At 40.9% G+C, this 25,690-nt stretch overlaps 1 protein-coding gene across 1 annotated transcript in view; it reads right to left on the minus strand.

Moving 5' to 3' along the window:
- Positions 1 to 632: 632 nt before the first annotated feature.
- Positions 633 to 25,690, minus strand: part of anos1a (anosmin 1a) — a gene marked incomplete at both ends in the record, with an annotated part of 42,918 nt that continues 17,860 nt past the window's right edge. The window contains 11 exons of the mRNA XM_079264068.1: positions 633 to 661; positions 15,045 to 15,186; positions 15,377 to 15,603; positions 15,703 to 15,874; positions 16,040 to 16,128; positions 16,974 to 17,081; positions 21,031 to 21,157; positions 21,233 to 21,438; positions 21,514 to 21,643; positions 21,770 to 21,954; positions 24,534 to 24,756. Coding sequence (XP_079120194.1) covers positions 633 to 661; positions 15,045 to 15,186; positions 15,377 to 15,603; positions 15,703 to 15,874; positions 16,040 to 16,128; positions 16,974 to 17,081; positions 21,031 to 21,157; positions 21,233 to 21,438; positions 21,514 to 21,643; positions 21,770 to 21,954; positions 24,534 to 24,756 — 1,638 coding nt within the window. The remainder of the gene's footprint in view (positions 662 to 15,044; positions 15,187 to 15,376; positions 15,604 to 15,702; positions 15,875 to 16,039; positions 16,129 to 16,973; positions 17,082 to 21,030; positions 21,158 to 21,232; positions 21,439 to 21,513; positions 21,644 to 21,769; positions 21,955 to 24,533; positions 24,757 to 25,690) is intronic.

A 25,690-nucleotide genomic window follows, 5' to 3' on the forward strand; every position in this document is an offset into this window, starting at 1 on the left:
CATTTTGCCGTGTTTCTGCTTTGTGCTGCAAACTGAAAACCCAAGAACTGCTAGCTTTCCGCTTCTCCATTGCTGAACCGAGAGTTCTCCGGGTCAGAGCCACAAAAGGCATCTGCAGCCTGCAGCGGTTTGGGAAAGCACGCTCTGACTGCAAAATTAGGGCAGTGTGTACATGTGACAGCAGTGAAATGACGATGTGTGTGCACGTGAGCAAGAACAGAGCTGCAGCAGCACAAAAACAAAACAAAACAAACAGAAAACATGAAACAGATTTGATGGGAAGAACCAGACGCCCTCTGGGTCCTCAGTCGTGCAGACACTGTATGAGTTAAAGCTTACAAAGAAACTTCAATACAAAGCAGAAAGAAAATATAAATTTTCTTTATTCAGAAATGAAGAAACTCGTTAAAACAGTTTGCTTTCTCTGATTGTGTTCACTTGAATTCAGTTTGCATCAGTGTGCGTGCCGATAACAGAGGTCACAAGAGACGGACAGGATTGGATTAATGAAAGGTTGTTTCAGATCTGCCATTTTGACAAGTTTCTCATGTTTATTTCTTCTGAATGAACGAAACATTCAGAGGTTAAAAATGTTCATTTAGAGGCTCGGCTCATCTGCCAGATCCATGATCTCAGTCAAAACCCTGGAGTATCACAGATCCTGTGAGAGATAAGCACAAATCAAAGCACAGATCACAAGGAGCGCATCAGAAACAGCTGGAGGAGCATTTGACAGTAACTGGAAACGGGTCAGATTGAGTTTAAAAGAAGAATTTCACACAGGATGGATCTCTAAAAGATGGACAGGTTCCCCAATCTGAGAAAAACTAAAATGTTCTTCACCCTAGAACATCTGAAGATCCCACTATCTACAGTGTATATTATAATTAAAAGATTCATAGAATCTGAAGGAATCTCTGTGTGCATGGGAGGCAGCTGAAAAACTCATTTGAATTAAAATAAATTGAACATAACTGATAGAATTAGACTTAATTGTATTGAATATAATTGAACTGAATTCATGCGGTATTTAACTAGAGATGGAGATTTTATCAACTGTTAGCAGTTTTAATGGCTCAAAAATATTCAGTAACAAGATTCGTTTAACAAGTCAACAAACTAAAATGACAAAAAATATGTAATAAAACATGCCGACAGATGTTTCCTGTTTTATTTTCTAGTTTTTCCTGTTTAGTTCTCTTGGTTCTTGTTTAGCTTTATTGTTTTCCTGTTGATTCAGTTCACCTGGGTTCATTTAGTAGATTTGTTTCACCCGTGTCTTGTTGTGTTCAGTGTATTTATGCCTTTTGTTTCTGTTCGGTTTTGGGCGGATCGTTGTGTTAGTTAGTCCTGAGTCCCTGTGTTAAAATAAATCAGTCAAAAAACCTGCATCCCTGCATTTGGGTCCACACCTTCACCCCCCACGTCGCCGGCGTGACATTAACAGTGACAGATATATATGTGCACAGTTTTTCACATCTATGTACATGTCTGTGCACATAGAACAGCTTGTGGAGCAACATGGCTTTTGTGTCTTCTGACATTTTCCAGAAGAGTGAAGAAGAGTAATGATATGATGAAGTCAAAGGAAATCTGTGTTCTCGCTTATGATGGAGGACCAGGAGAGCCTGCAGGTGTTGCATTACATTATATATTCATACATTTTGTAGAAAACTCTTATTTCTTCAGCTCAGATCTGTGCATCTTGATGTGATAAGTGTGTATGTGAGTGGGTGGAACACAGCATATTAACGTCTAATGGTGGAACACAAAAACCCACTTCGTCTTCTTTCTAGTGATGTGTGAACTGGCTTCATTTAAACTGTGAGTACTTCATGATTCACCTGCAAATGATCATGACACCCTCAATCCATCTTCAAAAAGCACTTGTTCTGTTTTTCTGCTGCTATAAAGCCTCAAACACCAAACATCAGGTTATTACTCGCCCACACTTATCAACCACCAGCAGCCTTTATCAGGCATCTGAGAGGCGACGATATTAACTGTTAAAACACCTCAGATGTTGGGATTTGTGCACAAGTTGAATGTGAATATTTAAAAGGTGTGTGTTTGCGCAAATAAATTTAGTTTAGTTATTTTCTGCATGATGGTCCTCATCAGTTCTTAGAGACAGGCAAATACAGTCGGTCACCATTCATTAAACAAACATTAAAGGCCTTTTTATGTGCTTCCAGGCAGACGGGTGAACAGTTTTTTCCATCTGTTTTGTTGGTTAATCTTGTAATTTGGTCTGTTTTCAAGAAGCTATCAGTCACTTGATGACTGTCCCTTTAAAACGGAGCAATACCACCAGAAATCATGGTAGCAGTGTTGAGTTATAGAGCTGAAACACAACCAGTGAAAGGAAAAAGAAAACATAGAAGAAGAAGAGGAAAAAAAGAAAAGACAGAAACCACTAAAATAAAATATGCAAAGAAAGTTGACAACAGCAAAAAACTTTGAAGGGGCGCTATGATGCTATTTCTATTTTAATCACAGTTTGAGTTTTCCAGAGCTTACTACGATCGGTTTCCATGGTGATGGAAACTATTGGTTTTATAGCGTTTTTTTTTTTTAACTTTAAAATTGTACTGATGTCCTGGTGGAGGGACTCAGTGATTGGTCATCTACTCAAGGTTGTGCACAATCACGAGAAAGCCACGCCCACCTTTACTGTTCAGTATAACTACTCCTAGCAGTTGACCAATCAGATGCAGCCCGTAAGAAATAGGGCGGAGCTTTCTCCGATGGCTTGTTTCTGACAGAGGCTGATCTACGAGGATCAATACAAAATGAATGAAGGGGTTTGTGAAAAATGGTTGATTATTTCTTGACATTCTGGACTTGCATAATGAAATAAATTAGACTGAAATGTGCAAAATAAAGCCACTTTTAGGTTTATTGTACTATTCCTTCTGGTGTTTACGGATGGTTGTAAACTGCTTAATAATGGTGCTTTATGGCTACCAACTGGTGTCAAAATGCAAAGTGAACTCCAAACTCTCCACTGCCCCCTAGTGGATGAGCTGACTCTGAGATCCACTCCAATCCTCTCTTTTTAGCTATTTAAAGTGTTCTCAATGGTGTCTAAATTGTGATTATAAATATTTTAGCTAACGTTTGCACAGAAGACACTTCCCACCCCAGTCAGGGAGAGCTGGCTCTTTATGCTAGCTCCTCATGCTTGGGAATTTTAAGAGGGAAAGTAGCTAGGTGCTGATATATAAAGAAAGGGAGGAAATACATTAGAAATGGTCTTGGCGAAGCAACTGTTGCTATCCATCATCCTCAGAAGGGTTATACAGTCATTTCAAAACTATTTGGACTCCACAGGACCTGGACACCTTACAGTCATTAAAGAAACCACAAACTCCTCTGGATGCCAAAGTATCTTCGAGCCAAATGTCTGACAGCTAAAGGTTAGCTAAGTTGCCTCATGCTAGAGGTCAAAGACCACAACCACAGCAGCTGATCTTTAGCAGAATGTTTGAAAAAGATAAGAATCAAGGTGTTTTGTTGATCCGGTCCAAGTCAACTTCAATGAACTGAAGCAACACTGGAAAGAGAAGTGGAGCAAAATCCTTCCACAACCATGTGAGAAACTGATGATGTTCATTTGAAGTTGCATTTACTTGTCTTTCCACCTGGTAACGAGCAGATAAAAAGATCTAATTCACCCAATCATGATGTTTCTAAAAGATAGTTAATATAGTCAGCAAATATGTAGTTCCACTTACCAAAGACATCATCTGTACAAAAACTCCTCATGGTGGCCGTCGCTCTGCATGAGGATGCAGTTGTGCTCATTAAAAGTCACAAAACAGATTCATCTCTTTCATCCAGCATGAAATGTTTTGACTTTCTTTGAATGTGTGGCCATGTCACTGTGATTTAATAAATGGAATAAAGAAAACCCAGAAATATCTGCAGAGCTTTCAGCCAGCAGTTATTAACTTTAGTGGATTTTTTTTTTTTTTTAAAGGAAAGAAAAAGAAATCAAGCATGTCTAAGTTTACCACCAACATTTATCAGGTTCAAAGAAGTCATGCTGATGAAGCTGGATCCTGACAAGAAATCAGAGTTGTCATTTATGATAGAGAAAACAAGTGGTTCCATTTGATCCAAAGTGGGGCATTACATTCATTACAGACATGCTGTTAGTATCCTAACTAAGAAATCTGGTACAGTTGTAAACTGTTGTAAGATGCTTGATGCAAATGCATCATTTAATAATACTAATAAACCTACTAGCTGATTAAAACTAGTTGTATTGTGACATTTGCTCCGACACTGATGCTACAATTTTGTCTAAAATAACTGACAGACCTTTGGAAGAACACAGTCTTACCATCCATATCTTTCCTCCTCACAGTTCTGGTACATTTTATGCAACACGTGAAGCTGCAGGATTCATCTAACTGTGACAGACTGGCCGGCTGAGCTTCATCTGCATGAAACAAATGATCTGCAGCAGAAACAGGGCTGCTGTATTATCCTCTATCCTTGAGAAAAATGTAATGAACAAACAATGGTTCATGTATGTACATGTAAATGAATAGAAGAATTGTTTAAACCCTTCAGCATGGCCAACCAGTCAGTCCTGCAGCTCTGTGATGAGCTCAGCTCATGCTGCCATGCAGTAAAGGTCTGGTAACTTGCTTTTTTTCTCAATTAGTTATGGAAACACTTTAAAGATCCACTCTATCATTTTTCATATTTTTATTAGCTGGGTTGACAGGGGTTAACTAACTGGGTGCACACATAGTTAACTTGTTTTGTCACCTTGTTAATTTGCTTTGCTTTACTTTCCTTTTAAGTTGCCAGTTCCTGTTTGGAATTCCCAAGCCTGCCAAAGAAAAGAGTCCTGGCTGGACTGGCGCTCCTTAACACTCTGGGGACGCCGGCATCGTCGGCGATGCCAGGGACCATGTTGTGTTTAATCGAGCATAGCCTTCAAACCATAAAAGATAGAAACTTACTTTTTTTCCCCTCTTAATCGGGAGACTCCGGTATTTCAGACGGTAGTTCCGGCATCACTGTAGCCCATTCATAGGTGATACAGTGTTGTGTCAAAATAGGTGTTCCAATCAGAGCCTTTGTCTTTGGCGCATGACACGTGTTTGTCCAATCAGAGCCTCCAAACAGTGTCAATCACTATGCATCGCGGTCATTAGCAGTCGGATAGCTGCCTTCTGTATTTATAAGGCCGATAAATTAAATTATGAAAACAACAGCTTTTACGCACGCATACCATACGTAATTGCTCAAACAAACATTTGCATTACTCAAGAAGTTTATTTCAACATAAACGACACGACGGCATCGTAACAGATGTATAACTTGGTAACAGATACAGTGTGTGCAGCGGAAAGCTGCTGTACTTCAGTACCTTTAGTCATGCTTCAAAATGATAATACTCTTTATTTCAAGCAATGGAGCCTCATTTACAGTTTATGATATTTCAATTTTTAAAAAAAAAAAAAAAAAAAAGGTATAGGACATTATGGGGCATTGAAAGGTGGTGTTTATTAGCATTTAAAAGTCAGGCGAGGTTTATTTCTCGAAAATACCCTTGGTCCCCAGAGGGTTAAATCAGGCTGAGGTCTACTTAGGCAGTACCATCTATTTTTAGGAGGGGTTTAGGTTCTTCTATTGATTGTTTGTCAGTTGTGTTTTGCATTATTTAGAAATCTCAGATTGTTTAGTTTATTGTCTCAACAGGTTACATGTAACACTATATTAAGTTTATGTTATAGCTGGTATAGAGTATTGTATTGTCTCCTCCCTCGTGTGTCAAAATGGCCTGATCAGCCAGCGTATATATGTGTCCCTTATATATGTGTCGGTTGGGTAGGTCAGTTAGTGTTTGAGTTCCTAATGTTAATGCCTATGTTGTGGTTTGTTTTCTTTGACCCCTTTTATGGACCCAAAGTTACTGCACTAAAAGATTTATTTAGATATTTTTGTGAAATAAATGTAGACATGTTTTTTTTAAATAATTCCTCCTCTGGTTTATTTCGGCTCGGTTCCTTACACGCTCTAAAGAACAAACATGAAACGATCTTGCAGAATAGTTACCATGAAAACCAGCTCTGAAGCCAGCGTGTCTATGTGGGACCAATAAAGGTTAAATTTGGGTAGCAGAAAAGGGTTCCATGTGGGTTTGCCCGTATGGGTTTTAAGACTGGGTTTCAGCTGGGGTCCAACTTTAGGCTCATACAGCTAGCACACATGAAGTCCATGATGAGAATCTCCCGTTCCACCACATCCCAAAGCTGCTCTGCTGGATGTAGATCTGGTGACTGTGGAGGCCGTTGGAGGACAGTGAACTCATCGTCATGGTGGAGATGATGGGAGCTTTGTGACATGGTGCATCATCCTGCTGGAAGTTTCCATCAGAAGATGCTACACTGTGCTCAGAAAGGGATGGACATGGTCAGCAGCAGGTGATTAAACCATGTCCCATTGGTACCAAGGCTGACAACATACTTGCTTTTTAATTGTGCATTGTGTGTTTTTCATGGTTGCTTTTGCATTTTAAAAATATTTTATGTGTATGCCTTCAGAAATTAATGCTACCCCTTTGAGTAACCAGTAAGGGCAGTGCAGAGACCAGTTTGACTTGATCTGGAAGGTCACAGGGTCAATAGCCGCAAAAATGGTGGAAAATTTTGAAGACAAGACTGAGCATGCTTGGTTTAGGGTTTAGGGTCCTTACCTTACTGCCTGTAGCTGCTGTGTCTTTTATCTACAATGACCTCAGATAATAACCTCTTATAGCTATGTTTATTGTTATGATTACACCCTACATATCCTACAAATCTGATCTGAGTTCTCTAATGTGTGTCGTTGTAGAACAATATGTTTTTAACCAGAATTTATAGGTTTATTTCATAAAAATCAAATGACTTTGTTTTTCTTGATGGAAAGTGTGATTAGCAGGGATCAATCTGAGTGAGATTCAGACATGTTTCTTCATTTGAAGCTACTGTGCATGTGATTACCATCCTCTGAATGTGCCTCCATACTCCCACAGCTATTTCCCACAGTCCATCTGCTCACCACATCCGCTAATAAAGAGAACTGCACATGAAGTGTGGAGTGTTACTTTCATTTATCTCTGTGTTTTCTCAGAGCATCGGGGCTTTTAGTGCACAATAAAAAAAAAAAGAAGAAAATAAAAACGGAGATCAAATAAGGACATAAACCTTTATTTCTTAGTTAATTTAAAGTGCAAAAAGTTTACAATTTAATGAGGATCGACTGAATAGTTAGATGATTTTAATTGTTTCGAAACAGGATTTTAAAAAGCCGATGATGCAGTGGAACGAACAGACACCACCTAATGAATAAACCAACAACAGTTGCTGCGGGAGATGTGAGGATCTGCACAGATCAATGAATCCATGGTTGTTATCAGCTCTGTGGCTCACTCTGCTGGTCAATGACACGGAATAGCCGAAGGCTGCATATACCGAGGCGTGCACGACTCGGTGCCTTTGTTGTTCCAGCTCTGAGCAGAAGCCGCTACTCCTCTGCATCACCTGGAGGACATGCAAATGATGAGCAGAGCTTTGTACCGCAGCGATATATTGATGAGGAATGAATGCAGAGTGACAGAGGTTGGCATTCATTCACATTGGGTTACCTTGATCCAAGCTGCAGCTGGTTTAATTATCAGCCTGCATGTGCAGTGGGAGGATGAGTCATTTCTGTGTCTGACTTCTGATCTCAGATTCTTTTCAGCGCTGATGGCAGAGTTAATCATCTCTGGCAGCATCTTCTACAACAACGCCTGGATAATGTCACTGTATGGATTATTTATCGTAGCTGAGAGGCTTTGCTGATTTTTTTCCCCTTGAATAACCACAACACTTTAAATCCAGTTTTCTTTTAATACACAACACACACTATGGGCCAGATCTACTAAGATCCTAATTTCCATGTGTAGTACTTTGCAATCTAGAAACGTGTGCATGGGGCTGAACTATGTTTTGGAGGTGATTTACTGAGACTGATTGTGTAAAATAAAATAAAACAGGATCATGAGAAATATGTTTTGGTGATTATTTCCTCATTCATCCTATAATGGTCACCCATAGGGTGAGAAACACACTCTCCTGTCTCCTTGTTTTGTTTCAATGTCTCCTTCTTGTGATAATAATCACACAGCCATTTGCACAATTACACACACAGACTGTTTGCACATCTTTGGAAACACGTTAAATATAGACGTAGTTTCTAATAGCTCTCAGGTTTGACCGATCACATTGCAGGTGCCAAATTAATACATTTGCATTTTCTCTTCTTAAAACGCAAAATATCTTGTGAACGTGTATATTGTAGAGGTAGGAAAATAAAATCGAGAAATATCAGGATTTTTTGCTTCACAATTTTAAATAGATTTTTTTTTTTTGTTAAAAATGAATTTTAAAATGTAAATAGATTTTTAAATCCTGAAAAAACAATAAAAATGTCAAAAATGTTATGATATAAAATTTTTGACATTTTTATTGTTTTTATTTATCTTTTTACTTGTCCTCCTGGGCATTATAGCAGCAGAATGATGGTCTGGCTACTGTGTTTTTTCCCGAAATGAAATCAAGAAAAATGACGAGCAAAACAAAGCTTTGTACATTTTTTTGTTTGGTTTTAGTTTACAAAAATTAGCAATATCAAGTAATCATGACAATCACAATCTAAATCAAATCAGCACCCAAAAAATCGGAATAGAATCGAATCGGGACGAAAGCATATTGTCACAGCCCTAGTATATTGCATATTCATTGCAGCAGATGTACTAAAAGGATGCAGATTTGCCATTTTGCTGCTTTGAAAGACACAACCCTCAGTTCATGCTGTTAGGAAATAGGTTTGTGCATTTTTTGCATGTCCAATGAGTTTGCATACATTTTAGTAAAAACAAACCTTTAGTAGATTCAGTCCTACATGTACTACGTATGTACTATGTGTACTTTTGCTAATTTTCTCAGTGAAAAAATTCAGTGTCTTTGATGTGTCCTCTGAGTTCCCTCAACCCAGTAAAAGTTACTTTACTGTTCAAATTTGTCTCATCTCTTGCTCTGTGACTTTCTCTCATTTCGTTCTTCTTTTATTAATGACTATCATCTTGTGGTTCTTTGCGGAATCAGCCATGGTGTGCGTTCAAAGCAAGCGGCAACCTCCGGCGGTTAAAAGTGAAGCCTATGCGGAAGTACATAAAACTGCAGTTCCCCCTTCATCCACTAGGGGCTGCAAAACAGAGCAAATCCCCATAGACTCCCATGTTAAAAAGACAGACTTCACAGCAGAAATAAACATGTTTACAGCCTGGTTCAAAAATCCATTTTCAGTTTAATAGGTCAGGTTTACCTTCATGACAACTGTGGGGGGAGTGAATTTTTTTCTAACTTGCCCGTTTAAAAGTGATTTAATATCGAAGTTCTGCATATTTATGGGTGTGTCCTTTTGATTGACAGCTACCCTGCTTCTAGGTTCTCCTGCTTCAAGTCAGGAGAACGTAGAACAACCGCAGTTTTAAGACGGTTAGTAACGTGACTTAGCTTTAGCCAGCTTACCTACATTAGCTGGTTAGCTCCTGTTATCTCCGGGTTAGCTCGGTTAGCTCTTAGCTACAGAAAGCTCGGAGTTCGCTCAATGTCAATCATCCACCATGACGCTCACAGCCCCCCTCTTCGTTCCACCTCTTTGCCCATATTTGTATTTTCCGGGTGAGACGACGCGCATGATGCGGCCAAGATGGCGATGGTAGGTACCGCCCATCAAGCTTCAGTTCAGCTCTTCAGAAACCTACGGGTGACATCACGGAGGCTCCGTCAATCTCTTTATATACAGTCTATGGTTCAAAGCGACCAGTGTGTTGATATCCAGTTGCTAGCATGTCAGGCGATGCATAAAACAAAACTCAGCAGTAAAGTGATCCAACGTCTCTTCAGCAAAAGATGTGAAGTGCAGTTTCTCAGCCTCAGGACATCGCTGGGCAATAAGAACTCAAGGAATGAACATAATAAATGTCACCAACAAGCAAGCCAAAAAAACTTTCTTTAAGGTCAGAAAGTTACATCGTGAGACTTTAACACTGCGTATCATATTTGTCACGAAGTGTCTGTGACATTTTGCTTCACTCTATTGTAAAAACTCTCCTCAAAACCCTGTTTTATATCATCTAAGGGTTCTCCTATGCCCTCTGGTGGATACGTATTGCACTACAGTAATTCTGACATGTACTGTAAAAAAAAACAACAAAAAAAAAATACTATACATATATAAGTGCAAACCAAAGGTTTGGACACACTCATCCTTTAAACGCCTCTGAAATTTCATTGGCCACCATATTTCTGATTGGTAGCTTGTTAGGTTTTTAAACATGGAAACCTGGGGGTATGTTACCTTTTTGGGCTGAGCCTGACTGGTCGCAGTCTAGTGTGCTACACAAAAATGTTACAGGAGAAAAAAAAAACACATCTGCCTTCCATACGACAACTTATCTGTTATTTTCTAGACTTAGGCTTTGTCCGTGCACCATGAGGACGGCTATAGATTGGACTGGACTGCATGCCACCTGAATGCTAAATGCAGACAGTGATGAAGAGGAGAGGAAAATGGAGAGTGTGAAGATGTGATCAGAGGCTGAAAACCTCATTTGTGAAAAATGAAAGGTGTTGAAGGGTTACATATCCTAATGATGAATGAAGTCAAGGTAAAGATACTGAAGGTAAAGAAATGGATGATGATGATAAATGGTGATGAGGAGGAGGGGAGGAAAAGGAGGATACTGGTAATTACAGTGAAATGTCACATTGTCAGTGTGCTGCCAAGAAAAATGTCAAATCAGTGGTTACAGACGTTTCTTCAAATGTCACTTAAAGAGGAAAAACTGGGGAAAGGCTGAATGTGATATTTACACTGAACAGTTAAAGGACATCATACGTGCCTCAGTTTCATCCCCATAAAAAATAATCTTGCACATTATAATTTATTCTTGTAGTTATTTCTTTTTTTTTTTTTTTATTTTAAACATGAAAGTATGTGTACATTTAGAAGAGGGAGGGGGACAGAAGAGCCAACATGGGTTTACACAACTTTAAGGTGGGACAGAGTGTCATTATATTATATTATATTATATTATATTATATTATATTATATTATATTATATTATATTATATTATATTATATTATATTATTAAATTAAATGAGAAAAAGAAAAATATTATTTAAATTATTTTAAAAATATTATATTACATTATATTATATTATATTATATCTTTTTTATGAATGAATGCTCTTCTGATATTCATCACTGTGATGGGGTCTTGATTTACATTTTATTAACAAATTACAACATTAAAATATTTTACCATGTATGCTTTCACTGACTCCAGTTAACTCTGCATTATTTTTGTGCTTTTAAGAATTTTCACAGTTCATATTCACATATTAGCGTTCCCTTAAATACATTTTTTTGGTACTCGCGATGACCTAATGATCAAATCAAATCAAATCAAACTTTATTTGTATATCACTTTTCATACAAAAGCATACCAAAGTGCTTAACATTAAAAAAATTAAAAACAGTTTCACATTTTTAAAAGAAATGGGGTTGGCAACTGCGGTCGTCGAGGGCTACAGAGTTTCCCTGCTGCAACACACCTGCCTCATATCGAAGGGTAATTAGCAGACTTGTGCAGAGCTTGAGTCAGCTAATTGTCTGATGTGTGTCAGGTGTGTTGGAACGGGGAACTATGGACAAAGATGTCATGGTCTGGTTTAGTTTTACAGTCCTGTGATGTTCAGTTCTGGTTTCCTGTTTTATTCTGAAAGTCCCCCCCCCTTATATATTATATCCTGCTTTATTTTCTTTTTATTAGTTCACCTGTTTTGATTTTGTCATTCACTTCACGGGTTCCTCATTAGTCCCTCAGTCTATTTGTTTTCTTTGGTGTTCATGTTATTTGACTTTTCATCAAAACCTTTGTTTTGCACCCGTCTGCCTCCTTCTGTCTCCATCCTACGTTTTGGGTCCACTTCCTCCTGAAGCCATGACAGAAAACTTGCTGATTTAACATCCAGTGTGTAGCTCTATTTCTATACTGTGACATGTCCCAGAGGAAAGCACCACCTGAGTTTCTTCTTTTTGCTTTCAACTGAGCGTCATTGTCACAATCTGCTCATACAGTCAGTGTACCGACACAAAGTCTACGCCTCAGCTGAACAATACCATGTTTTCTGTATTCCTTTCATGTTCTTGTTAGCACTTAAAGTTAATTCATTTTGGTGGCTAACCATCTCAGATTTCCCATCAGAATGGTTGGAAAATAACGGTTTAAATCCTTCCTGTACTCTCTGGCTTGTTGCTGCTCTGTATCCTCTTTGCTTCCTCTCCAACTCTCATTGGGTTTGGTGTTATTTCATTGATTCATTTGCTTTAATCTTAATCAACTGATCCCACTGGTAAACAACTTTTCTGTCGCAGAAAGACCTTGAAAAGAAGAGGAACCACTTAAGTAGCACAGCGTGAAAAGATATCTTTAAAGAAAATAGCTTGAGAGTGGATAAAGCTGGAAGTTAAAGCCTGCGAATAGAGGATGGGTCAGACAACTTAAAACCTTAAATAAACCTGACATACATCTCTACGGACTGGAAGACATGGTACCACCTGGTTACAGCAACGTACCGAAACAGGGATGATTTATTTCCTGCAGGTTTTAGGCGTTTCCCCACTTCAACACACCAGACTGGAAATTCAAGTGTATTCTATTGAATTTTTACATCATTATTTCACTTTTAGTCTCTTTTTCATTCAATATTGCTGCTATAACTTGGTGTTTTCTCCATCTTGGATCAATAAAGTACGTCTGATTCTGATTCAAATAACACAGAAGCTTGTACATGTGCAAAGAGGTCTGCACATGTTTCAACACCAAATTTAATTGAAGTTAAAAATCATTTTTGTACATTTTCTCTACAGGTTTACAGGAGGCAAGAGAGACTTCACAGCTCAGACAAAATATAACAATAAATGAAGACAATCGGTATTTACAGAATTTACAGAGTTTAGAGGAGCTATTTAAATCTAAATCAATATAAGGAAAGTATTTCAAACTACACAGAAGCTACAATTCAGCCACACAAACATGGATTTTGTGTGTTTGCATGAGGTTTAAATGACACGACAGAAGCAGCACAGAGAGGAAATTATACTAAACTACATGGATGATCAGATGCACCATAATTACATATTCCTCATAAACATGAGACTGGAAAAGGTTTTCTTCGTTGTTACTTCTGTTTTGTTGACTTTATTGTTTCTGCAGTGGGTTTTATGTGAAACAACCAGTGAACACCTACGCTATGAAACGTTGCTGGATGAAATGAGAGGCTGCAGTCGTCGGTGGCAACCACCGCTCTGTGGATTCTCCACCATCATGAGCTCAGGAGGCTCGGATCATGCAGGCTGCAAGGTTTTGTTTTGGGACTCAGTGCCTCTTAGAACTGCTTGATGTGATGACGTTTCCACAGTCTGATCCCTGAAATAAAGGAGATGAAAATGATGTTTTATGGGATTGTTTTCAGTGAGAAAGGGAATACCTCGTGGTGTGTGGGATTTATTTCTGTTTCGGTGAGTCGTGCTCCTTTCTTTGTAAGTTTCCTCCTCGGGTTTATTGTGTTCTAGTTACCTAGTTAGTGTTTATTCTCTCGTGTTTTCACTTAATCTGACTTCCTGTCACACCTTGTTTCTTTTCTACTTATTCCTTCAGTGTTTATGTTCCATGTTACTGCTTGGCAAACTGGTTTACAGTCAAACAAATGCTTGCGGATTTGTTAAAGATCTGGGAAGTGAGGAGAGCAGTTGCTGGAGCTTTATGAGAGGAATGTTGTCCCGTTCTGGTCTGATGCAGGATTCTAGCTGCTCTACAGTCCTGGATCTTGAGTCTGGATTTCTGCTCTCATGATGCTCCAGATGTTTTGTACTGGTAAAATACTACATTTGTTTAACCTGCATTTCTGGATTTCAGGGTGAAATGAACCTCTGTCCATCTTTACTTTGGAGAGACTCTGCCTCTCTGAAATGTCCCTTTCATACCACTCATGTTGCTGACAAGTTGCTTTTTATTTGTATTAATTATCTTTCCAGCCTGGAAAGGCTGTTCTAACTTTTTACTCGTGTTGCTTCCATCAGATTCAAAATAAGCTCATATTTTCCATTAAATGATAAAATGTCTCAGCTTCAACATCTGATGTTATGTTCTGCTGTTGGAAACATGAACTGAGGAGAGTTGCTGCTGTTTCTGCTGATATTTTACACAACAAAGTCTTCAGAAACTGGAGTTGTATAATTTTGTTTTCACACTGCCCAGCAGTAGGGTCAGATAATTTTTTTGTTGCAGTTACTTCAGGCTGTCTTTGCCTGTCTTTCGTGTCTTTTTTTAAATATAGAGATTAAATATGATTAATTATTATTATGATTATCAAAAATTATTATGATTATATATTATATGAAATTATTAAATATTAAATTAACTAAATATGTAAGTGAAATAAAATAAAAATGAACACAATACAGTTTTCAATAACTAACTTGTTTAATTACACTTATTTTTTATTGGTATTTTTATTCGTTCAAGGACACTTAAACTCCATATATTTTGTTTACTTTATTTATGTGAGCATTAAAATATATAAATGTATCATTAAATAAATAATAACACCATTATGATATAAATGTGTCATTAAATAAATGAGTTAATCATTAATAAATATTTTATATTAATATGTTTTTTATATTATAACAGCTCTGCATAGATGACTAAATGACCATGTGGAAAATAAAATAATTATTCTTTTCTTTCATTCTAATGATCATTTTGACACATTTTTGATCCAAACCAGTTTTAAGAGTGTTACTGCTGAGTTTCTCCATCAATAGTGGTCATGAGCAAATAAACATCTGAAATCAACAAGTACAGAATAAACTTTAAATATGAGTATTTGGAAGCTTTGAAAACATCAGCCTGGTTTATTACTTGGCTTTGGGATGCTTTGGTATCCAGGAGTCTGAAAGGTCCTGCTGGCTGCTGGACCTTCGCCTTCTGTTGTGATGACACGGACCTCCAGCCGGTACACGCTGGCAGGACTGAGGCCCGACACCTCCAACACATAAGAATCCTGAAAGAGACCAAACAGAGTTTGCAGCGATGCCGCAGAGTAAACAGGATTTAAAAATGCCTCCTTCCCATCCATTAATTCCTTTTGGCTGATGTATCCTGTAGTCTTTAGCCTAGCTTAGCTTAGCTTTCCCATCAAAACTTAACCTCAATGATTCAAAGTGATCTCAGCTATGCTCAGAGGTGCTAACCGGCGGCAGGATCTGGGACTGCGAGATGAGGCTGTGGGGCAGCTTGCTGCTGCTGCGGCGGCTGGTGGGGATGACCTCCATCCATGTCACCTGGTAACCAGTCAGCTGCTGGCTGGGTGGGGTCATGGACAAATCCCAACTAAAATTGGCCGACACGTTACCGGCCCGGATCTGGAAGGAGGCTGTGAGGTTGGCAGCCTTCGCTAGGACCGTCTGAGACAAAATGGCTGAAAAGAAGCACGAAAGGTGAATTTACTTAATATCAGAGAACAAACTGTCCCCATTGCCTTCAAAAGAAGCCAAAACCCAGAAGTCTGGCATCTCACCTGTTTCTCCAGGACATGTGATGGGTTTTGGGCTCTTGGCCTGGATGGTGGCGCAGGAAGGAGTGATGAAGGTGGTGCTTTCTGCAAGAGTATGACTCTTCTTGCTAACTGGCTGCAGAAGGACTTTATACTTACACGTGAAGAGCAAGCCCTGCAGGCTGATATAGTTCTCCTAAATCAGAAAGGAAGGGATCATGGCTAACCAGAATCCAAAATCATTTAATGTGTCTTCATGAAAAAACTATCTAACATTTATTGTCTTGTCCACTAACAAGATTAATAAATAGCATCTTTCCAATCCATGCTTGATATGTGCTGCAAAAGGCTGATGTTTTACCTGAGTTCTGGTCTTCTCCATGGGTTTGGTCTTGTTGTTTCCGCAAAGCTCTGGTCCCCACTGGACCCTATAGAATTCAACTGAAGGGTCTGTAAAAACAAGATACTGTCTTGTTGGAAGTTCCTTGGGTGTTAAATAGTGACAGGGCATCTTTACAAGCACCAATGATTGTTCTTTTTTGCCTGTGAGCACACCAGATCTCAGTTTGATCATCTCCGGTCTTTTAAACTGACCTTCACTCACCATCAACTTTATGAAGTTCACACGTTCATTACCAGTCAACACAAATATCTAATCAGCTAATCACATGGCAGCAACAATTTTCTCGTCAAACTTCAGGTCTCTTAGTTCCAACATGAAATGGTTTAAGCACCACAGCCTACACTAGTATTGTTGCTGACCATGTCCATCCCTTTATGAGCACAATGTAGCATCTTCTGATGGAATCTTCCAGCAGGATGATGCACCATGTCACAAAGCTCAAATCATTTACAACATGACGATGAGTTCACTGTCCTCCAACAGCCTCCACAGTCACCAGATCTACATACAATAGAGCAGCTTTGGGATTTGGTGAAACGGTAGATTCTAATCATGGACTTCATGTGTGCTAGCTGTACAGCCCTAAGTTGTACCCCAGCTAAAACCCAGTCTTGCCCATACGGGCAAACCCACATGGATGTGCAGAAACTGTGTGATGCTTCAAGTCAATATGGAGCAAAATCTCTGAGGAATGTTTCCAACACCTTGTTGAATGTCCTGAGGCAAAAAGGGTCCAACCTGGTACCAGCAAAGTGGTCATGACAAAACCTAAAAATGATGAGGCCATGAATTTGATTGCACACATTCCCTCTTTCTAAACTTTACAAATATAATTAAAAAATGAGGAAATATAATTCCTCTGAGTCAGTTTTCTTGGTGGACATGTACGTACCTGTACTGCTCTGCCAGTAAACATGAACCCGGAGCTGTCCGTCCTGGTAAAATGGGGTTCCCACATCCAGGATGTCACCAGTAGGAATCTTGGGAGCGGCACTGTTAACTTGAGAAGATACAAAAACAGAATATTGGCACACTATACATGAACCTTTTGGTTTGTAAATACAGTTGTGATGACTGTTTTTGTTCCCATGTTCTGATGCAATGTGGTGTCATACTATTTACATTTAGAGTGCGCTGAATGCTGCTCCATGGGGTAAATATATGTTTTTAACCCAACTCCACACTCACTCTTATCTTAGCTATTTTTAGGACTGTTCTTCTATGTTCTGATACTGTTCTTAGAACCTTTATGGAGCCACTCTCCCAGTTTGAAAGGCCATAGTCCTGAATCAATTACCTCTCGCACCATTGTTGCCTTCAATCTCCACACCTTTTCAACTTCTTGGGGTTTTTCCAGCTTCTCATGTTCTTTCCTCTTGAGGTTTCTGTCAATGAACATCTCTACTTCGATCACTGCTGGCTTCTTCTCTACCACCACAATGTTCGGTTGAGTAGTCACCCTCATTTCAGTAGTCTGGATCTTAAAATTCCACAGGATCTTTGCTCTGTCATTCTCCACAACTTTTGCTGGTTTTATATGTTGAACCCTGGACTGTCATCTCAAACTTAGTCCAGATGTTCCTCTTTGAGAGCTACTGTCCTGCAACTTTCAGATACACCCTTTTTCCAATACGCCTGAATAAAATTAGGTTGATACTGGCCTCTGTAGAGCTTGATGACGTGTAGGCTGTGGCTCAATTTAAGTCTATGAGTTTCAGACTGCTACTTTATTGGCTACATGTGTCACAGGGGCTCCAATCTCCAACCCATTTGGAAGGTGCTTCTGAATCCACCAGACACAGGAGGCACCTCATGGTGGATCCTTTACCGACTTGTTTCTCCCAGAATTCACTTTGTACAACATGACAATGAATTTGCAGCAACTGAGTGCTAAAGACTACCCATACATCCATCTTCTGCTGCTTATCTGGGGTCAAGTTGCAGGGGCAGCAGCCTAAGCAGGGATGTTCAGACTTCCCTCTCCCAGCCACATTTGCCAACTCTTCAGGGGGATCCCGATGCCTTTCCATGTCAGCTGAAAGATATAATCCCTCCAGCGTGTCCTGGGTCTTCCCTGGGGTCTCCTCCCAGAGGGACGTGCCTGGAACACCTCACCAGGGAGGCGTCCAGGAGGCATCCTGACCAGATGCCCAAGCCACTTCAACTGGCTCATCTCGATGTGGAGGAGCAGCAGCTCAACTCTGAGCACCTCCCGGATGACAGAGCTTCTCACCCTATCACTAAGGGAGAGCCCGGACACCCTGCAGAGGAAACTCATTTCAGCTGCCTGTATACGAGATCTCGTTCTTTCGGTCACGACCCACAGCTCATGACCATAGGTGAGGGTCGGAACGTAGATCGACTGGTAAATCGAGAGCTTCGCCTTCTGGCTCACCTCCTTCTTCACGACGACAGATCGGCGCAGATGCCGCACCGATCTGTCTGTCAATCTCACCCTCCATCCTTCCCTCACTTGTGAACAAGACCCAGAGATATTTAAACTCCTCCACTTGAGGCAGGACTTGAGTCCCGACCCGGATAGGGCAAACCCCCCCTATTCCGGCTGAGCACCATGGTCTCAAATTTGGAGCCGCCTCACACTCAGATGTAAACTGCTCAAGTGAGAACTGGAGATCATGGCCAGATGAAACCAACAGGACCACATCATCTGCAAAAAGCAGAGACACAATCCTGATGCCACCAAGCCGGATCCCCTCAACACCTCGGCTGCACCTAAAAGTTCTGTCCATATAAGTTATGAACAGAATCGGTGATAAAGGGCAGCCTTGGCGGAGTCCAACCCTCACCGGAAACAAATCCGACTTACTACAATGCGAACCAACATCTGACACCTGTCCAACTCCAATGCCCCCTCCAGGTTATAGAGCTGGTCCACTGTTCTGCGACCAGGACGAAAACCACACTGCACCTCCTCAATCCAAAATTCGACTATCCAGGGATCCCCAAATAGACCTTACCAGGGAGGTTGAGGAGTGTGATTCCCCTGCATTGGAACACTTCTTAAAAAGGGGGACCACCACCCCTGTCTGCCAGTCCAGAGGCACTGTCCCCAATGTCTACATGATGCTGCAGAGGCGTGTCAGTCAGGACAGCCCCGCAGCATCCAGAGCCTTAAGGAACTCCGGGCAGATCTCATCCACCCCTGGGGCCTTGCCACCAAGGAGCTTTTTAACCACCTCAGCAACTGCAACCCCAGAGATATAAGAGTCCACCCTGAGTCCCTCAGCTCTGCTTCCTCATTGGAAGACATGTTGGTATGATTGAGGAGGTCTTCAAAGTATTCCTTCCACTGACCCACAACGTCCCGAGTTGAGGTCAAACTGCTCCCCATCTCCACTGTACACAGTATTGACGGAGCACTGCTTCCCCCTCCTGAGCTGCCGGATGGTGGACTAGAATCGCCTCGAAGCCGTCTGGAAGTCTTTCTCCATGGCCTCACTGAAGTCCTCCCATGCCTGAGTTTTTGCCTTGGCGACAGCTGAAGTCACATGTCGATTAGCCTGTCGGTACCCATCAGTTGCCTCCAGAGTTCCACAGGCCAAGAAGGCCCTATAGGACTCCTTCTTTAGCTTGACGGTATCCCTCACTAATGGTGTCCACCAACGAGTTCTGGGATTACCGCCATGACAAGCACCAATGACCTTACAGCCACAGCTCTGGCTGGCCGCCAAACAATAGAGGCACGGAACACAGCCCATTCGGACTCAATGTCCCCCGCCTCACTCTGGACATGGTTGAAGCTCTGCTGAAGGTGGGAGTTGAAGCTCACTCTGACAGGAGACTCTGACAGACGCTCCCAGCAGACCCTCACAACACATTTGGACCTGCCATATCTGACAGGCTTCCTCCCCCACCATCTGATCCAACTCACCACCAGGTGGTGATTAGTTGACAGCTCTCCCCCCCTCTTCACCCGAGTGTCTAAGGCATGTGGCTGCAGGTCCCGGGGAGGGTGCCACTTTTAAATCTTGCTAGCTCCACAAACATTACCTACCCCAACTTTAAAGCTGCAGGATGGTAGCTCTCAAGAACTGGACTTGGACACCCCATTGTCCATTCTAGTCCATCCACCAGGTGATTGTATTCCGTGTATACCTTATCTGCCTGCATCTTACACCCTGCTACTATGTGCTGGACTGTTTCAGCTGCTCCACAGCTTTTAGTTGGGTTCCTGTCCAGTGTGGTACATCCCAGCCTCTGTCTTTTTGTATTCAGTCCCACTTGTCCCTAATTAGTGTCTTTATTAGACTAGCTCTGTCTAGATACTGTTAGGATTTCTTGGTGTCAGCTTCTTTTTTTAAAGGATTTTTTTTGGCTCTTGTGGCCTTTATTTTATAGGTGAACTGAAAAGGGGGTCGGAGAGAGTGGGGAATGACATGTAGCACTGCGGTGCTGTAGCATATGTGCATAGGGGAGCTACTCAAACAGTTAAACAACATGCCATCCTGATGTCAACTTCACCTTCGTTTCACCTTGGATGGTGACTCTGACACTCACTAGCACCTAGTCTTCCTCCTTGCTCTTAGTGTACAGTCTAAGGAGGCTGGGCTGAGAATGAACCCTTTTATGCATTGTGAAAAGCTTTATTGTCTTGCTGTAAGTGGCTTCATCTCCTGCTTTTGCCAGACGTTTGTACCAGATGGGCATCTGATGACTGATTGGACATACATGATGATTGCCTGGACTTGTAGGTACTTGGCTTTGGCCAACCTTTTTGGTGCCTTCTCATGATTGACACTAGATATATGTGGTCTCCCAAGGCATTTTAATTTGTCCTGAACATCTCTATGTTGCTTATTCTGGTAGCTCAACCCTTCCGTTATAAACATCTTGACCCTAGATGCTGAGTGGGTGTATTTTCCTCTTACTACCCTGTCACTGACAGTATACTTTGGATGGTTCAGTTAACTTGCATGGTTAGGACTCACCACGCTGCGTGTTGAAGTGGAGGACAGCTCTGGGACCTTTGAGCTGAGTTTGTCCCCAGTAGGACACAGCTTGGACCTCCACAGTGTAACTCCTGTTGGAGCGCATGCTGTCCAGATCCACTTGGTTCTGCAGGAACCCACATGTAGAGGTGAGAAGGCAGATTAAAACAAGTAAATAGCTGCAGTGTGTGTCCATTTTTACCTCTCTGACCATCTTCCTCCTCTTAGTCACAGATGAAGCAAAGGAATGTCCGACTGCTGTCCAGCTCCAGCTGACCTTGTAGTGATGGATGGGGACGTCCAGGTCATCAGGAATGTTCCAGCTGATCCTCGCTGACACGGCCCTGCCGGGTCCGAAGCTCATATTGGAAACTTTGATCTCAGTGGGAGCTGGAGGGTTGGATGGATCTGAGGACGAAGTATTGCATTTACAAACATGTCCTGTGATATTTGAAAAGAAAAAAATTTAAACAAATGTCTGACCTCTTTTGGAGTGTATGTGTCTGCTGGGCGTGGTGAAACCTCTGGTACCGTGGGTGTTGACAGCTGCTACTCTGAACTGGTACCACCGACCTGGCCGGATGTCAGACAGCTTCACTCCCTGCTCTGTGGTCTATATGATGGATCAGGGCACACACACAGTGAGATGTGAAACAAACATCTTTAAAGCTGATTTAGGTTCATATCTTTTATTCCCCACATGCGCCAAACAGCCCTCCAGTAGCTGCAGAGGACTAACCTGAGCAACCACCTGCCAGGAAGTGGCTGTGTCTTCGCTAGGCTGGATGCCAAAGTTCCACCTCCTCTGCAGGACGTACACCACCGGATCAGCTGAGATGTTGAAGCGGGAGGACCAGCGCACCTCCAGATGTCCAGACGAAACTTCCGCAAAGTCGAGCTCCTTCATCGGCTTTAGAGGAGCACCTGGATGGGAAACATTCTTTAATCAAACCATGAAAATGCAGCCAGCAAAAGCAAATCAGGGGATTTTTAAATAAAATTAATTGAAAGAATTAATTAATTTGTTTCGATGTATAATTTTTTAATTATTAATGTTATTTATTTATTTATTTAACCAACCATCCATCCATCAATTTATTCTAATCTTTTTAAAAACATTTTTACTTATATTATGTCTTTTTATCTAATTACTCTAGTGTCTTAATTTAAATTTGTGAATTCATCCATTACTTTATTAAAATGTCTTTCATACCTATTTATTTATTTGATAGTACTTGATTATTTTGTGCTCACCCAATGATTGCTGGGATAGGCTCCAGCTTTCCAGCAACCCTTAATGGGATGAAGCAGTTCAGAAAAGGCCTGACTGACTTGTCCTAAACAACTATATCCTATTCATTAATTTGTTTGACTAATATTTCATGTATTTGTTTAAATATCCTAATTGATCTTGCTATGTATTCATTTAAATTATCTTTTTCAACCATTCATTCATTCATTCATACATACATACATTCATTCATTCATTCATACATACATACATTCATTCATTCATTCTGTGTTGATGCTGTTGCTGCCCAAATTTGATTATCCTCTAATAATCATCCAGAATATTCATTAGACAAAATCAAGCTAAATAAAATATTAAAATAAAATAAATAAAACATTCATATGATGCTCTTGCTGTTCTGCTAAAAAGAACTGGTGACCCAACATATTTGTTGAATTTTTACAAAGTTCCTACATCCCTCTGAGAATTGACTCTCTGCAGGAGTTGTCAGCTCTGGCTGTATGAGCTCTGTCCCAGCTCAGTTGGCGTTCCCCATGGCGGTGCAGACTCCTCGCCAGGGTATGAAAAGGTAAAATGAGTTTCACTACATCCATCATGTGCAGAACCTGCAGCGATGCCTGTTTCTTCCTCAGCTTTGATCCCTTTTTCTGACAATGGAGACCTAAGTAGGCCAAGCTCCACCTGATTCAGCCTCACAGCAGAACAGCGTTCCTGCAGGACAGCTTTCAACACCTTAGACTTTCTCATTTATTTGAGAAAAACCTCAGGAGATTATATTTTTTTAGGCTCTTTGCAGTTTGCCTTTTGATTTAGTTTCTCCATCTCAGTTACTTGACGTGCAATTTTTGTTTTTCATTAGTTATACTTCTTGTAAACTGTTCATTTGAATGCCTCTTCAGCCTGTTTTCTTCAGATAGACTCTTTAAAAGTTGATTTTATGTTTAATCTGAAAAAAGTGAATTGCTTAAATGATACAGGAAACCTTTAAATTCACATAAATAGCCAGACTAAATATGGCCAAAAACGTATACAGCTCACAAAAAATAGAAATCAAAGAAAACAAATCTGCCAACTTACATCACCCCATAATTAGCATCTGCACAGTGTAGCATGGCGGTGGCAGCACCATAATGTGGGAATATTTTGTATTAGCAGGGAATGGGGTAATGGTTAGAACTGAGGGGATGATTGATCGAGCTAAATACAGGGAAATTACAGAAGAAAACCTGTTTGAGTCTTTTAGAGATTTAAGACTGGGATTGAGATACACCTTCCAGGAGACAATGACATGTTGCAAAGCTCAGACCTCAATCCAACTGGCAACCTGTCAGAACTTAAAGACTAGTGAACACCAGCCAGATCCATCCAGCTTGTTGAGGTATGGTCCAGTATGTTGAGGGCTGGATGAGCCGAGATCTATCTATCCATTTTCTGCTGCCTATTCGTGGGTACTGGGTCAGCTGTCTAAGCTGGGAAGCCCAGACTTCCCTCTACCCAGCCACGTCTCTAGCTCATCTTGAGGGATCCAGAGACATTCCCAGGTCAGCCAAGAAATGTAATCCCTACAGTGTGCCCTGGGTGTTCCCTGGGGTTTCCTCCCAGAGGGACATTCCTGGAACGCCTCAACAGGAAGAGAGCAGGAGAGCACGACCAGCTGGAAGCAACAGAACCACATCATCTGCAAAAATCCCAATGCCACAAAATCGGATTCCCTCAACACCTTGGCTGTGCCTTGAAATTCTTTTCATAAATGTTATGAATGGAATGATAAAGGGCAGCCTTGGCGGATTCTAACCCTCACTGGAAACAAATCCGACTTGTGGACCAAGCTCTGACACTTGTCGTACAGGGACCGGACATCTCGTACAAGGGGATCTGGTACCCCATACCCCGGAGTACCCGGCACAGGAGCCCCGGGGGGACGACCATGAATGGAAACAAATCCGACTTGCTGCCAGCAATGTGGACAAAGCTCTGACACCGCTCCTACCGCCCATACAAACGGGTCCGGCACAGGCCTTGTCCAAATCCTCAAAACGCATGTAGACTGCTTGGACAAACTCCCATACCCCTCCAGGACCATGAAGAGGGTATGGAGCCGAGATTATAGACAACATTTCTTAGAAATTAGGAATGCATAGTTTTGTGCTTAGGCCACTTTAGCTCTTCAGTTGAATTCTGTCTAATTGTGTCCAAACCTTTCCAGATGTTTTCCCAGCATGTCTGAGTTTGTTGCTTTGGTTCAACTTACCTTTGTAGAGGTCTTTAGGAGACTGGCAGGTGTGACCACAGCCGTTAGAGCAGCATTTCTTCAGGGCGGAGCATTCTCTGTCGTGATCACAACTCTCTACGCAGGCAGCCGCGAAGCCGCTGGCTTTCTCTGGAGGCGGACAGCTACCCTGCTTCTCTGCCAGGACCGACTTTAGGAACTCACAGCTGGTCACACACTCCCAGTGCTTCCTGGGAAACATCCGCTAGATGACGTGGAGACGGGAAATTAGATTCGAGGAAGGAAATTGAGACTTATTAACCTGCGGTGCACACATATATAAATAACACTGACACTTTAGCTGAACTTTTGTCTACCCACAAGTTGACAAGGTTTGTTAGGTTAGTTTGCATTACTGGTACGTTGCTGTTAATGTTTGTCTTACTTATGTTATGTCTTGTAAATGGGATCAGGGCTATAAATGATCATTATTAATTATCACCCAGCAAATATGGCTTCAAATTCATTTAGACAAAAAGTTAATGAAATTTTACTGTCCAGTTTGGCAGGTGATGAATGAAGCTAATCACAATTAATGTCATGATATGAAGTTTCAGGCGTTTTTCTCAGTTTTGGTTTCCTGTTTTATTTTGAAATTTTTCCTGTCCAGTCTCCTTGTTTCCTTTGTAGCCTCTGTTCATAGTTTTCACCTGGTCTCATTAGTTTAATTCACTAAACCTGTTTCTTGTTTGGTTTCACAGTATTTGTAGCCCTTTGTTTCAGTTGTTTGCTGGTTCATTGTCTGTTTGCCTTCAGTTCAGCTCAGATTTTGCGAACAAAACGTCTTTATTCAGCATTCCTGGCTCTGTTCCTGCTCTTGGGTCCTCACCTCTGCCACAACCCTGACAACAACTCTATTTTCAGCTCCATTTTATGCAGCACCATACATTGGCTTTAGTGTGTATGGTGTCATTCGGTGTATTCAGCTGAATGACGAGTGAAACCTAAAATTGCGTTTTTTTCATATCTTACTAGTTTTATTCAGGTTTTTGAGCCTTGGGTTTTAACAGCATCAATTTTTATATCAATTTGCCGTGTATTTTTTTATTTTTGTTTTTAAAAGGCTTAATTTTCATCTAAATCAATTTCTGCTATTTGTGTCTGTGTCAATATTGATGAAAAAGTACCAAAAATTAATG

The sequence above is a fragment of the Telmatherina bonti genome (genome assembly GCF_933228915.1).
Source record: "Telmatherina bonti genome assembly, chromosome: 24".
In the NCBI taxonomy this organism is placed as follows: Eukaryota; Metazoa; Chordata; class Actinopteri; order Atheriniformes; family Telmatherinidae; genus Telmatherina; species Telmatherina bonti.